At 39.8% G+C, this 16,216-nt stretch overlaps 1 protein-coding gene across 1 annotated transcript; it reads left to right on the top strand.

Annotated features, from left to right (window-relative positions):
* Window positions 1–1,797: 1,797 nt before the first annotated feature.
* On the top strand, window positions 1,798–15,756 carry LOC133134646 (GTPase IMAP family member 4-like). Its single transcript, XM_061250883.1, has 2 exons — window positions 1,798–1,893; window positions 15,001–15,756. Exons 1-2 carry the CDS (start codon window positions 1,887–1,889, stop codon window positions 15,591–15,593), a joined length of 600 nt encoding a protein of 199 aa, XP_061106867.1. The 5' UTR covers window positions 1,798–1,886; the 3' UTR covers window positions 15,594–15,756.
* The last annotated feature ends 460 nt before the right edge of the window (window positions 15,757–16,216 follow it).

Genomic DNA, 16,216 nt, shown 5'->3' with positions numbered 1-16,216 from the left:
CCTTCAGTTGCCATAAAAACTTTTACCCAACATCCAACCAGCTGCCTGCCTTTCATTTTATTTCCTGCTTGTTATTATTCATTTGAATGTAACGTTTGTCAGGATTAGAAGAGATTCAATTTTATACTTTATTATCTGTCACGACCCGGCTCACTAGCCGTGACAAAAAGGGAGACGCACACTGACGCATTTCAAAAAAACTAATGTATTTTAAATAGCCAAAAGAAACTGGACAAATTTGCAGTGTGAAAGTCAGTTGCATCAGTAGTGTGAGTGAGTGAGTGAGTGAGTGAGTGGATGGATGGATGGATGGATGGATGGATGGATGGATGGATGGATGGATGGATGGATGGATGTGTGAAAAGTATGCTGAAGCAATGTTGTCTGATGCAAACACAACAAGAACCAACAGGTATGTGGGGAGAGACAGGCACATTTTAACATCTGGCCACAGGTGCTGCCAATTGTGCAAACAACCTAGTACTCCGCCCACTAGGCACCTGTGAAGTAATGCCAGAATGAGTAGCACAGAGCAGAGGGCCGTAACATATCCCTAATAAGAAATTTTTACAGAGTTACAATAACAGCCATTAAAAACAATGTATTTAAAACAAATTGCATATACTATATTGTTAATGGTAAACAGTTGGGGGACAAAGCCAAACACCTTAATTGTAATAACTATTAAGCAGAATGATGGCAGAAAGGATTTCCTATCCATAGTGAAATGGAGCTGGAGATCAAAGGTAATGACACAACAAACATGATTATGGGACAATTCTACAAAGAAATAGTTTCTATTATTCATGTCAATGTTTGCCAAAGGGTGAATTCAAGCTGTGATGACTCTAGGTAGGGCTCTACACCTACGCGCCCGCTCCCGCTCCCCCCCCCCTCCGTGCAGAGTTTGCATGTTCACCCTGTGTTCACGTGGGTTTCCTCTGGATACTCCGGTTTTTCCACATTTTGCTATGTTACAGCCTTATCTCCACACAATATCCAATAATGTCAAAGTGTCAAAGTGAAAAAGGTTTTTTTGAATTTTTTGCAAATTTATCACAAATAAAAAACTGAAATACCACACATACATAAATATTCAATCAGTTTACTTAGTACTTTGTTGAGCCACCTTTGGCAGTGATTACATCCTTGAGATGTTTCTTCAACTTGATTGGCGTCCACCTGTGGTAAATCAAATTGATTGGACATGATTTGGAAAAGCACACACCTGTCTATATAAGATCCCACAGTTAAGAGTGCATGTCGGAGCAAAAACCAAGCCATGAAGTCGAAGGAATTGTCCGTAGACCGCCGAGACAGGATTGTGTCGAGGCAAAGATTTGGGGAAGGTTACTGCAAAATTTCTACAGCATTGATGGTCCCGAGGAGCACAGTGGCCTCCATCATTCATAAATGTAAGAAGTTTGTAACCACCAGGACTCTTCCTAGAGCTGGAAACTGAGTAAATGGAGGAGAAGGCCTTGGTCAGGGAGCTGACCTAGAACCCAATGGTCACTCTGTGGAGATGGGAGAACCTTCCAGAAGGTCAACCATCTCTGCAGCACTCCCTATCGAAGGGATAGTTCGGGGAACAAACATAGAAAAGTAAACAACTTTAGAGAAGCGGAGTGTATACTTTCCGTAGGCACATAGTGGTAGGTAGGTCCCTATTTCTGCTAAACACGTGATTTGCCATCAGGAAATCTGGAACCATAAGCCTGATAAACCTGAAATGGGGAATGTATTTCTTTGCTATATATATGGATAAGAAATCAAGTTATTTACTCAGTGAGCAACTCTTGACTGAAGTAGCAAGCTAGTACCGAACATCTGATTCGAACTATCCTTCTCAAGTTCTTCAACTCATAAGACAATAGGAAAGCACAATGGAAGGTAAGTAATTCGGCAGCAATTTTACCAACCTTTGTATTTCATTTAAGTAGAACATTTTGAGTTCTAGACAGTTCTGAAATGTACATTTCTGCTTGTTACACATTTGTGATCAGTTAATGTTAACAGTTTGTAGATAACACATAGCTATACTTGCCACCAGTCAATAATAAGGGAACAACAAAATGAGCCTGCGTCCCTTATTGAATTAATAAGGGCGTGATTTGTCCTGTATTTTCATAGCCAAGTACACATTGTTTCTTATACACTTGGTATTCACAGTGGTGAGAATAATATGGAGGTGAATAAAATGCAAATAGTTTCACGAGACACAGCAGAGAAGTTCCTCTGTGTTCCTTAATTCACAAGTTACACTTCTTCACTACTGCTTGTAGTGTTCCGAGTACTGTAAATGATGCAGAAACATGAAAAATGTACAAGACTACAGTTTTCATCTGAGGACAGCATGCTACATAATGACTTTTCTAACAGATTAATAACTTTATTAACAAATTAATCATTGGGCACATTTTTTAACTGGAGCAACAATCTTTCTTTGATAGCCTTATTATCACTGCGGTCATGCCATTCACATATTGAAAAACGTTGGTCAAACTATCCGCACATTAAAGGTACAATAGGTAAGATCTTTGTGTTAAAACATTGTTACAAGACCATTGTAAATCCCTTCCTATCATTGAAAAAGGCTCACTGAGATGTTGACTCACCCTCTGCCTGTGTTTATAGTCCTTAAATTCGAGTTTCAAAGTATACATTTGTAGAGCCGTCAAATGTATCAAAACATTGTACAGCTGTACAGCAATTAAAGCTCATTGGTTGAAAAATGGTATGGCATTCTGGGGGCTTATTCTGATCGTGTCGCTGCCCAAATTGCACGCCAGACAAGCAATCACTGAAACTGCATACTATTGCTTATTATCCAAGTGAAGACTACATATCTAGTAATAAAACAATACCACTTTGATATCAGTAGCAGCAAGCAAATTAGCTATAGTTAGCTTGAAGAATTTACAAATATCCACTTACGATAAAATATAGGCAGTACGAACATAGTAGCAATTGCACAAGCCTTGTGTTTCAGGTGGATATTTGTACATTCAGGAAGCTAACTAGCTAATTTGCTTGTTATAGCGAACTGGTATTGTTTTATAACTAAATAAGCAATAGTATACAAAGTTTCAGTGATCACTTGTCTGGAGTGCAACCTGGGCTGCTACACGTTCAATTTGTCTCTTTATGAGTTCAATGACCCGTAAACCTTTATTTCTATCAAACTAAGTTGCAGTTGCATCTCTTGTGCTGTCATATCTTAGTTATCTAGCCAGCTAGTTATGCAGCCAAATAACTCTCCTGCTCCAATATAGTTGGTTAGCTAAAGTGAAAACTATAAATAGTGTAGTTTAGCCCACATAATATTAATAGGAACAACCTTGGAAGATATAACAATGTTTATTATAGGCAAAGTACCGAACAGGGCAAAGCACAGTTCACTACAGTGTACAACAAACTATGTGTGAGTGTGGAAATGTGTGTGTGTGTGTGCGCGCGTGCGCGTATGCGTGCGTATATGCGTGTTAGCATTGGGCGTGCGTGTGGGGAGCCATCTGGGGAGGTTGTATGTTCTCCGGAATGTGAGCGTCCATCCTTTTACGGAAGAGATAGCATTCATCCCAGTGCTCTGGGAACACGCAGTCCAGCCTTCAACATGTTTTACGCACTTCATACAGGTCATTGACTGTCTGCTAGTCACTCCACAATGGCCATGGTCCACACAGCAGTTAGCGATTGCTCCCTCATTACCTCTCCACCTCCTGTTTGTAGGCCTACTTTTAAAAACATTCCTGGATCCAAGAATACATAAAGACTTCATTCCACAATTTGCAGACTTTCTTTCAAATACCATGCCCAACTTTGATAGAGTCCTGATTCTTGGTGATTTTAATGTTCATGTTTGCTGTCCTTCTAAGCCTCTTGTTACTGTTTATGCATCTAGTTGAATCTTTTAACCTTGCTCAGCTTACTGCTGGCCCTACTCACAAACTAGGCCATACACTCGACCTAGTCTTGTTCTCGCTACATTAACTCTTCGACTGCCAGTAAGTTCTCCAAGGCCCTTATAGCTGCTCCCAATACCTGCACAGTTGAGGCTTCTCCTCCCCATCTCAGTACTGAGGAACTTATCTACTTATTTAACACCACCTGCACCTCTGTTCTGGATTCTGTTGCCCCCCTTAAATTGAAAAAGCCTAAACCAAAAGGTTTGCCCTGGCTAAATGGCACTACCAGAGCCCTAAGGAGGGAGTGCAGAAGGGAAGAGCGGAAGTGGAAGTGTAATAAGCTTCAAATTAACGTTGAAATTCTTCTCAAATATCAGGAAGCAGTTAAGGCTGCGAGAAAAACATACTTTTCTGACCTCATCTCCAAAAACTCTAATAATTCCACGATCCTATTCAGTACCATTAACTATGTTATCTGTCCTGCCCTAGTACCAGCTTAGATGTGTCCCCAACTAAGTGCAAATTTTAATAATAAAACTTTTCATTTGCAAAGTTGAGGACATCAACATGAACATTTCCCCCCCCATTTCCAACCCATCACGCTACCCTCCCTTATAGAGACGTCTATGAAATCTGCAACCTGCCCCCTTGATATTGTCCCCACTCTCCTGAAGAATGTCATGGACGTAGCTGATCCTAGCATCCTTTCCAACCTGCTTTTCAAGAGGTCCAGCCCCTCATGAAAAAAACAACTTACCCCACCTTGCCTAGTAACACCCTGTACAGACCAATCTCTAAACTTCCATTTTTGTCAAAGGTTCTTGAAACGGTAATTCTCTGTCAATTACACCAGAATAACATCTTGGAAAGGTTTCAGTCAGGTTTTAGGGCCCACCATAGTACAGCCATGTTGAAATTGTCCAATGACCTGCTCCTCTCTATCGATTCCAGTGACTGTGCCGTCTTGATTCTTCTTGACCTCAGTGCAGCGTTTGACACAGTGGATCATGACATTTTAATTGACCGCCTCCAGTGCGGGGTCGGTGTTGGCGGTACTGCCTTGACCTGGTTAGAAATTTCCCTGTCAACTTTGGCAATTTCTCCTCTCCCTCAGCTAATCTCTCCTGCGAGGTCCCACAGGGTTCCATCCTCGGTCTTATTCTGATCTCTATTTACATGCTTCCCCCTTGGTAAAACCTTGGTGTGATATTTGACTCCGCCTTCAAGTTTGACAAGCAAGTACACGCAGTAGTAAAAGCCATTTTTTTCCAACTTCGTACCATTGTCTTTTCTCTCTTTCAAAGATCTTGAGAAAGTCATCCATGCCTTTGCTGTTGCAACACCTAGACTGTGGATTAGCATCCCCCTCTCAATCAGATCTGCCCCCTCCATTAATTCCTTCAAGTCCAGGCTTAAAACATAATTTTATTCTTTAGCGCTTAGAACATGATGTGGTTTTATATGTGCCTATGTCCATGTTTTGTCATTCTGTACCTGTGTGCTGTTTGTATTGCAGCTTATGTTGGTGTTTTTGCTTTTAGTCTTTTTTTACTGTGATTTTTTTGCTCTGATTGTACAGCACTTCGGTCAATGTGGGTTGTTTTTAAATAAAATAAGAAATAAATCTGATTCGATTTGATTTGAAGATGGAGGGAGGATTGAAACTATCTGGATCTAGTGAGAAACTATGGCTCAGGAAGTAGCCAAACAAATAAAAGATTAGTGAACAGATTAGCAAACTAGCTATCTTAATAATGTAGCCACAGATTTCATTACATTAACTGTAAGTGTAATTAGATCATTATGTAGTTTGAATGGGTTAAATGTTATCTTGCTTCTTTTTTTTGCTTAACTATATAGAGAACCCAATCGCAGCTAGATTTTGCTGACTTTTGTTTTGCTTGCTAGCTAGCAGGCCAGTTTACCTCTGTCTGATGGCATTAGCTAGTTCATCGAATGTTAAATTGTATGTTAAATATTGGAAAATGTTGACATATGCAGTTAATTTTCATATTCGTGCAGCTACCCTGTAATGAAAATTCGGGACTTGACTTAAGTAAGACTGAAATAAATCGTGTTTTTGCGAATAACTTGTCATTTATTCATCTTCGAGTTGCCAGCTAGTTATTGTGTGCTCATGATGCGCGATTACAAAAGGTACTGTATTAAGTTCAAATTGGCATTACCTGGCAATTAACATCCACAGTTGTAAGTTGCCTATAGTCTGATATACCAGGAGTGGCTGTGCATGATTAAGTCCTCTATTGGCATTATGTTGTCATTATTCCTGAAATTATGTACTCTAATTGAGAGATGCTCTCACCTTTTAATTTGTGGTTTCTGAGAAAGAAATGACAGTGTAATGTGACTACACTGTGGGAAATTGCATAATCTGATATTCTTTTATTATTATTATTATTATTATTATTATTATTATTATTATTGGCCTTTATTTAAAATGGGGAACAATCCCAATTGGATTCATAATCCTTCAAAGGAGTTCCGGCCAAACATGCTGAATATAACTGCTAATAGGCTTAGAATATAATGTATGTTACCCTCAGACAATCTGAACTACAATCAAGCATATTTAAACTTAATTTATTAAGGTGTGTATTCCTGCCTTTCGCCCAATGCATGCTGAGATAGGCTTCAGCCCCCGCGACCCTGTTCAGGATAAGCAAGTTAAGATAATGGATGGATGGATTCATTTGATTAATTAGTGACCAAATGTCAGAATGGGGAAGAAATGTGATCTGAGTGACTTTGACCATGGAATGTTTGTTGGTGCCAGGTTTGAGTATCTCAAACTGCTGATCTCCTAGGATTTCCATAAACAACTGTCTCTAGAGTTTGCAGAGAATAGTGCAAAAGAGAAGACTGGTTGAAGCTGACAGGAAGGTGACAGTAACGCAAATAACCACACATTACAACAGTGGTGTGCAGAAGAATGTATTGGTGATTACACGATTGGCATGCCATTTGTGTCCCACTTATATTAAATGTACAAATATGCATGTCAAGCAAAGGAAATAAAGGAAAAGTACTGTTTATACTTAGCTACGTTACGTGCCATGTACAACAACCTACATGTCAGTTTCTGACAGCTTAAAACATTAATGAAACCTATCTACAGTACTTTCTGCATTTTCACCTGTTCCAAACTGCTATAACTAAACTTTACCTTGAAATGTAATCATTAAATGCTTTGCAAAAAAGAGGACACTCGGCTCGAGAGAGTGTGCGGGGGGGGGGGGGGAGGGGGGGGGCGACCTGGTGACCTGTCCAGGGTGTATTCCTGCCTTTTGCCCAATGTATGCTGGGATAGGCTCCAGCCCCCCTGCGACCCTGTTCAGGATAAGCGGGTTAAGATAATGGATGGATGGATTAATTTGATTAAATAGACAGGGGGGGTGGGGTGTTGGTAGACACTCAAAGATACTCAAAGTTTACTCAAAGGTGCTTTGTAATTGTTTTGTATTTATTTCAAGTATGCCTCTTCTGTACAACATGAATAGAAATCAGCTATGTAACAAAATAATGTCTAATAAAACAAATGTTCATTTAACAAAAGGAAAAATTATTCTTCAATCTTCAGTTTTCTTCAGTTTTCCTTGTCTGCCTGTCCATATTTTTCTGAAGAGCCGATCTTTCCCAGCAGTTTCCGATTGCTCATCAAATAAGCATGAAAGTCTTTGCAAGAAGTTTCTCTGAAATTGTATTGCACTAATAGAAGCCCCTTCAGTGACTCAACAGACAACTGGTTCCTTTCCTTGGTCCACTGGCTTTGCATTAGTGAGAAAACTCTCTCAACATTTGCATTGTGAGGGGGAACAGCAAAGAAGAACAGTAGCTCTGAGTAACTGCAATGCTTTTGGCCTTCTCAAAATATTTGGTCCACTTCTGGTGCACTTGCAGGCCACTGAACTCTCCATCACTATTGCACCTTTCTGTGAATTTCTTCAGATTGGTGACCTGATCAAAACACTTTGCATCATCAATTGGCACCCCCTTCTCTCCCAGGTGCTTCATGTTGGCTTCCAAATCATTCCAATCTGGTGTCTCACTCAGATCCATCAACATGAACGAGGAGAACTCTTCCATGGGTATCATCCACTTCTCCAGATACTCCAGGCATGCACTGTACAGACCTTGTACATCAGCACAGAACTGGTCGCAGCCCTTACCAAGTCCATCTGTTTACTTTTGTGTCAGTAGTCCCTTAACTTTAAGGGACATGAAGTTGTTGCTCTTGCGTTTAAGAAGGAAGGAAATTATATTCTCAATTTCAACATCTAGTGTGTCTGCCCCATGATGAACACAATTGTTCAATATGTGTGCTGGGCGACCCACACCGATCAGAGACTTGTTCTGCAACAACCTCTTCAAATCTGTACGGAGTTTGCATGTTCTCCCTGTGTCTGCGTGGGTTTCCTCCGGGTACTCCGGTTTCCTCCCACAGTCCAAAGACATGCAGGTTAGGCTGATTGGAGAGTCTAAATTGCCCATAGGTATGAGTGTGTGAGTGAATGGTGTGTGTGCTCTGTGATGGACTGGCGACCTGTCCAGGGTGTATTCCTGCCTTTCGCCCAATGTATGCTGGGATAGGCTCCAGCCCCCCTGCGACCCTGTTCAGGATAAGCGGGTTAAGATAATGGATGGATGGATTCTTCCCCCCTTCACGTCGGATTTGTGTTGCAGTTATCACCAGTAAATGCAACACATTTTGTAGACAAATTGTTTTTTCCCAATGTTTCATTGATGTATTGCGCAATTGTTTCTGCCATCTCATTAGGTGTGTTTTTGACCTCGATAAATTTTGTTTGCATACCACCTTTCTTCCAGTCAAAAAACTGGATTAGGATTGGGAATATTTTTACCGTGCCGTGGTCACTCCTGTCTGTAGCAACGACACAGTACTGGATTTCTTTGACCGCTTCCAGAGCGGTTTATGACACCATTGACAATGGGCTCGGTTTTGGTGCGGGGACCAAACTCTCACTGTGTCGGAATCTGGAAATGCCTTTTTCAGCAAGGCACTGGTGCAATCCATCGACCATCTGACTGTGTGAAATGCCAAAACACCCTCGGCTACATTTACCACATCTTCTGTTTTGCCAGGTTGTACAAAGAATTCCGTTAACTTTGCCGATGAGCTCTCTCCTCGCACAGCCGTTTTGTGCTTTCTGGTGTCGATATAGGCTTCCAGGTCTTTAACACCTTTATTTGAGACAGACACATAGGTGCCAGCTTTCCAGACAATACACTCAGCTTCCCATTTGTCCCGACCAAGACAAAAACACGGATATTCTTTCTGCAATTCATTGGTGAAATGGCAATACCGATGATACAAATCGCCATTGTGGCGCCTTATTCAACATTTTAAATAGTTTATGCGTAACGTTATACTTACGGAACGAACAACGATATTAAAAATAATAATTTTGGGGGGAAATGGTCTGTGGAACAAGCAAAGCAAAAACCCAGACATTTGAAAGAATTTGTAAAACCCCGCTGGACAGATTGTTTTATGATGCAACGCCATAAAAAGACGTTTGGTAAAAGAGGACGTTTGGTCACCCTACATTAAAATATTTCAAGAATCTTATTAATTTTGTTTTATTGTGTGAGTCTATTTCATATATTATGCTTGAAACATCTTTTCATTGGATTGAGTTCTGGGGACAATTGGTCAGCCGGTGTGTATGCAGCTCCATTTAAGTTACTTAACTGTGTTTCTATTTCAGCACTCTTCCGCTAATAATGAGTTTGTCAAACTTGTCAGACGCGACTTCTTTACAAGAGAACAGAAATCTTAAATCAATTAATTTACTCAGACCAGGCATCATAGCTAGCATAGACAAGTATAGGAAATCCACATTGTAAATTATATGTCCAAACGATACAATGCATTGAAATTAATATTTATTTTATATTTATTTATTTCAGCAGCCTCAAAAAACAGAAAGGATTATTAGATATACAGACACAATCAAGGATTTCACCAACTACTTTACTGAGTGTTGCAGTTACATTAAGTTCAACCCACAGAACCGTTTCATGATGTTTCTTTGTAGGCCATTCATCAGCTACTCATAGTCACGTGTTCAATTCGACCAACCAAGAGTCAAGTGTTGACAACGGCCTTATAAATTAGTTCTGGAATTGTGTTGAATTTGATATTAAAGAAATATGTGTTGTGTATGATATGCATGTTCTTTTTTTTTCTTTTTTGGTGAAGCACTGCTTCACCCGTTGTCTTAGAGGAGCCTCCTCTGGCATAGATACATATGATAAGTGGTCATTTTTGAAGTTAAAATTAATATAAAAAATATTCACAAAAGTTGGAACATATTTTAAGTCATATATTTAATATACAGTGGGAGCAATAATTATTTGATCCCTTGCTGATTTTGTAGGTTTGCCCACTTCCAAAGAACGGAACTGTATAGAATTTTAATCATAGGTACATTTTAACATTGAGAGACAGAATATCACAAAATAATCCACAATAACATCATATAAATTGTATACATTTAATATATTTTCACATGAAATAAGTATTTGATCCATAGAACAATAGGACTTAATACTTGGTGGAGAAACCTTTGTTGGCAAGCAGACCAGAGGTCAGACGTTTGTTGTAGTTTTTCACCAGGTTTGCACAGATCTTGGGAGGGATTTTGGTCCACTCCTCTTTGCAGATCCTCTCCAAATCCTTAAGGTTCCGAGGCTGTCGCTTGGCAACTCGAAGCATCAGCTCCCTCCACAGATTTTCGATGGGATTTAGGTCTGGAGACTCCCGGACCTTAATATGCATCTTTTTCAGCCACTGCTTTGTTGCCTTGGCCCTATGTTTTGGGTCATCGTCATGTTGGAAGACCCATCCACGACCCATTTTCAGTTCTCTCACTGAGGGAAGGAGGTTGTCACCCAAACTTTCCTGGTACATGGCCCCATTCATCCTCCCCTCGATACGGTGAAGGTATCCTGTCCCCTTAGCTGAGAAACACCCCCAAAGCATAAGGTTTCCACCTTCATGCTTCACAGTGGGGATGGTGTTCTTGGGGTTGTACTCAGCATTTCTCTTCCTCCAAACACGGCGAGTCGAGTTGATGCCAAATAGCTCTATTTTGGTCTCATCTGACCACATTACCTTCTCCCAAGCCTCCTCTGGATCATCCAGGTGTTCTTTGGCAAACTTCAGATGGGCCTGTACATGTGCCTTCTTCAGCAGAGGAACCTTGCGCTCGCAGCAGGATTTTAATCCTTCACGGTGTAGTGTGTTACTGATGGTTCTCTTCGTGACTGTGGTCCCAACTGCCTTCAGGTCATTAACAAGCTCCTCCTGTGTAGTACTGGGCTGATCCCTGACCTTTTTCATGATCATTGATATCCCACGAGGCAAGATTTTGCGTGGAGCCCCAGACCAAGGGAGATTGGCGGTGACTTTGTGTTTCTTCTATTTTCTAATAATTGCTCCAACAGTTGTTAACTTCTCACCAAGCTGCTTGCTTATTTTCTTGGAGCCCATCCCAGCCTTGTGCAGGTCTACAATTTTGTCCCTGATGTCCTTAGACAGCTCCTTTGTCTTGCCCATGGTGGAAATCTGATTGATTGTGTGGAGAGGTGTCTTTTATACAGCTACATAACGATGTAACGACTTGACACAGGTGTATTGGGTAATGGGTTGAGATTAGGAGTGCTTCTTAATGGAAAAGTAACTGGTCTGTGGGAGCCAGAATTATTGTTGATTGGTAGGGGATCAAATACTTATTTCATGCAAAAATACGATAATAAATGTATAGAATTTATATGATGTTGTTATTGTGGATTATTTTGTAATATTCTGTCTCTCAATATTAAAATGTACCTATGATTAAAATTCTACACAGTTCTTTGAAAGTGGGCAAACCTACAAAATCAAATAATCAAATAATTATTGCTCCCACTGTATACAGTTGTGTTCAAATAAATAGCAGTGCGTTAAAAAAAGTGAAGTGCAAATATTTTAAAATAGTTTTTAGTCCCATATTTCAAATGTAGTGGAAACATTACACATTCAATTCGAAATCAAAGCATCAAATTTTAGTCTGCATTATTATTTTACAGGAAGCAAAGAAAAGAATATTAATCTGTTCAAAAAAATGGCAGTGTTGACATTTTTCTCTTCAAACTGTCTTCAAACTGTATAAACTGAATACATTTTTCAGTATTTAACTTCACTTTAAATTACTGAACTAATATTTAGTTGCATAACCATTGTTTTTGATAACTGCTGCGCATCTGTGTTGCATCGAGTCAACCAACTTCTGGCACCTAGAAACAGATATTTCAGCCCAGGATGAACAAACTACATTCCACAGTTCCTGTGAAGTTTTGGGTTTTGCTTCAGAAACTGCATTGTCACCCCACAAGTTTTCAATGGGGTTGAGGTCGGGGAACTGAGCTGGCCACTCCATTACCTCAATCCTTTTTGTCTGGAACCAAGATGTTGCTTGCTTAGTCATGTGCTTGGGGTTGTTGCCTTGTTGAAACACCCATTTCAGGGGCATTTCCTCTTCGGCATATGGCAACATAATTTTTCAATTATTTTGATGTATTCAAACTGATCCATGATCCCTCGTATATGAACCGTAGTATGAAAACCATCCCCATACCATGACTTTTGCGCCACCATGCTTCACTGTCTTCACAGTGTACTACGGCTTGAATTCAGTCCTGTTGACGACCACAAGACCCGAAAAGAAAAATTTTACTCTCATCAGTCCACAGAATGTTATGCCATTTCTCTTTGGGCCAATCGATATGTTCCTTGCCAAATTTTAAGCGATTCTGCACATGCCCTTTTTTTCAACAATGGTGCTTTACAGGGGCTTCTTGCTGATAGCTTAGCTTCGATCAAACGTCTTCTGACTGTAACAGCACTTACAGGTAACTGTAGATCATCTTTGATCTTTCTGATTATTCTTTGATCCGTTTTAACAGTAGTTCCTTATTTTCTGCTGCTTGTTTCAGGTTTTTGTTGCCATTTTAAGCATATGAGATCATCAGCTGAGCATCCTATAACTTGCCGCACTTCTTTATATGTTTTCCCCGATCCAATCAACTTTTTAATCAAATTACGTTGTTCCTCCGAACAGTGTTCCCAACACTGTGTGAAACATTTGCTTCCCTTCTTCCTTAATAAAGGACAATTAATGACACCAATTTTTTCACAGAATGAATTTTCTAAATAACTCAACACTGCTATTATTTTGAACACTCCCCTTTCAATGAATGAGTCAATTACTTTCAGTGTGCATGTCATGACAGTTGGGTCTGTTGTTTTTCTATTACACTACTACATCTAAAGTATTTGCCATGCAGAAATATCTCTACTTCTAATAACAGTGGTTCATCAAGTTACTGATGTTGTACTGCTATTTTACTGAACACAACTGTACATATTTAAAGTGCAATTTATGGTAAATGTGACAGCCCTAGTTAGGAACTGATAAACAGTACCGAAATTCAAATTTGTTATCGGTTACCCAGTTCTCAGTTCCCAACCGTAGTTCACATTCAAGTGCAGCAGGATGTTAGTGGTTATGTGGTTCTTCTTCAGTACCATTTGCAGACAATATAGGAACACTTAAAGGAACACTGGATAAAGGGAACTTTATGAAATGAATGATGTCAGATTTGAGCGTGGAAATGTATGCCACTGTGCAGGAGAATCTACTGCTCTGAAAGATGTTCAGCAGTATTAATAAGTCTGGCAGTATGTGATTTGCCTGTAACATCGCTGACCCCCAAGGATTAAAGCAATAAATAATTCTGTGCCTGAAATGAAATGAGGGGGGGATTTTTTAATCCAATGATATAACTATAGACCACTGCAGGAATCACTGAATACACTAGGTAACTTTGCCAAGATCATCATCATAATAGTTAACTAGGACATTAAGAATTCTATCCATGTTCAGGCTTGTCATTTTTTTATTTATGGAAAACATACTTTTTTCAACTTGTCAGATAAACATTGCTACTGCAATGTATAAGTTCCCTGTCACACAGCTGCAGAAACAACAACCAGCTTCAGTTTCTTGCACCAAGTGTTAGGTGGCTGCCTGTCCCCACCATTTTCTTCAACCCAAGCCCAATGAATTGATGTGTTTGTGAGTATGCATGGTTATGTTACAGAATCGAGCAGGCAGGCTAACAGTTAGAACAGACTGAAATCCACTGGTGGTAGCAGCAGTAGCTCACATTACCACTAGCTTATGTCTAGATAAAGTTAGCTAACTAAATACAAACACAAGTAATTAAATAGCTTGCTAAATGGCCTATGTGGAAAGCGACTACTAAAGCCAATGTTTGAAGAATCATATTAGACCGCGGTTTCTTAGCTCGTTGCTATCACGACACACGGCAGTCTACAACGGAGAGCGGGGTTGAGAATGGGGCATAGACATTTTTCGTATACAAACACAGGATCGAGAAATTCTGCATAGCAGCCTTTCAAATGTCCTGTATACTTGATGGGTAGCCAGTGAAGCAAAGCTAGTGCTAGAGTAAAATTTTCATACTTTTTTGTCCTTGTAAAGATGTGAGCAGCTGCATTCTGCATGAGCTGGAGGTTCTTTGTGAGGTAATTAATGAATGCAAAAAAAAACTCACCAGCCAAGCCCTGGGTCAGTGAGATTTAAGGGCTTAACCATTCATGTATTTTCTTGTACCCATCACCAGACTTGTGATGGTCAATTAACATCAGTGTCTTCTGAATTATTGACACTTTGGATTTTTCCATTTTGATGGTTGATAAATGGATTTTGCATGCTTGTGACCTCATTTTTATACTCCAATGCACCTGTATAAAAAAAAAAAGATAAATAATAATTTAAAAAAAATTTAAACATTGAAACACGTATTGAAATAAACATATATAGTTTTCACATATTTCAACATGAAACATAGATCATTATCCATATTGTTTATTGCCAATAATTCTGGAGCCCACTGTAAATGCATGTTATTGAATGCTCCTGATGTATGCTGTTCTGTATATTTTATAAATATGTCTTTTTTAAAAGCATTCTTTTTTTCCTAGGACCATTTGATCGAAGGATTGTCCTGTTGGGTAAGACAGGAGCTGGGAAGAGCAGTACAGCCAACACCATTCTGGGTGCGAGTCTGTTCAAGACCTCTTGCTCTGCCAACTCTGAAACATCTATCTGTCAGGCTGAAACAATGACTGTTCATGGGAGGAAAATCACTGTTGTTGACACACCAGGGTTTTATTGTACCAGCAGCTCAGATGAAGATCTGAAAGCTGAAGTAAAGAAGTGCATGGCAGAGTGTTTCCCTGGACCTCACGCCTTTCTTATAGTCCTGCCTGTGGGGAGGTATACACCAGAGGAGAACAACGTTGTGAAAGAGATTCAGAAAATGTTTGGGAAGAAGGTCCTGAAGTACGCTGTTGTCCTGTTTACCCGTGGAGACCAGCTTGAAGACAGCAAGACCATCCAGCAGTTTGTGGAAAAAAAACAAAACCTGGCAGATCTCATCCGAGATTGTGATGACAGGGTTCATGTCATCGATAACAAATACAGGAATAAAAACAACGGTGTTGAAATCAAAGAGCTGCTGAACACGATTGATCAGATGGTGAAGCAGAACCCAGGAGAGTACTATACCAATTAGTTACTCCAGGCTGTGCCGCCAAAAGGTGTTGAAGAGGAATTGGCAGCCAGAAAGTAAGAAACAGGCAACAGCGAGCGAAAAAGCGAAAGGGAGCATAATTAAAAGGTTTTTAAAAAATTCAGTAGGCATAGCAACAGGGGCTCTGGGGTGCATGGGGTGCGTTTCTTGGTGTTCTTTATGCATTTAAAATGAAGAAAATGTTTCATTTAAATTGATGTAGCTACAGCTATTGGTGCCATTAAAGGCACAGTAATGGGGGAGGGGGGGCGGCGTTGGGGCAGCAGAATCAGAGGAAGCAAAGACTGTGAAAGAAAGTACATGTAAAATCATAACTGCAGTAAAAGAGATGGGTGTGGAAGTAAATCTGTTATAAGCCCATTTGATGATACAAGAAAATAAAATCAATATACAAATGCTCAGTTATCATTTTAAATTCTACAGCATTGTTTGCAACAGACAATGACCAGGATTCAATCAACTTTTGTCCTTAACTATTACAACAAACCTTGGCCAGTTAGAGACATATTTTGACAATTTTGACATTTCTTTACAGATTAAAAAGGATTAACTCATAGATAATAGACCTGTCCCTATCAGAAAATATCAAGCTTAGGCCTGGTTTA

This window comes from Conger conger, chromosome 8 (genome assembly GCF_963514075.1).
Source record: "Conger conger chromosome 8, fConCon1.1, whole genome shotgun sequence".
Classification (NCBI taxonomy): domain Eukaryota; kingdom Metazoa; phylum Chordata; class Actinopteri; order Anguilliformes; family Congridae; genus Conger; species Conger conger.
The sequence above is the reverse complement of the archived record's forward strand: the minus strand, read 5'-3'. Positions and strand labels throughout refer to the sequence as shown.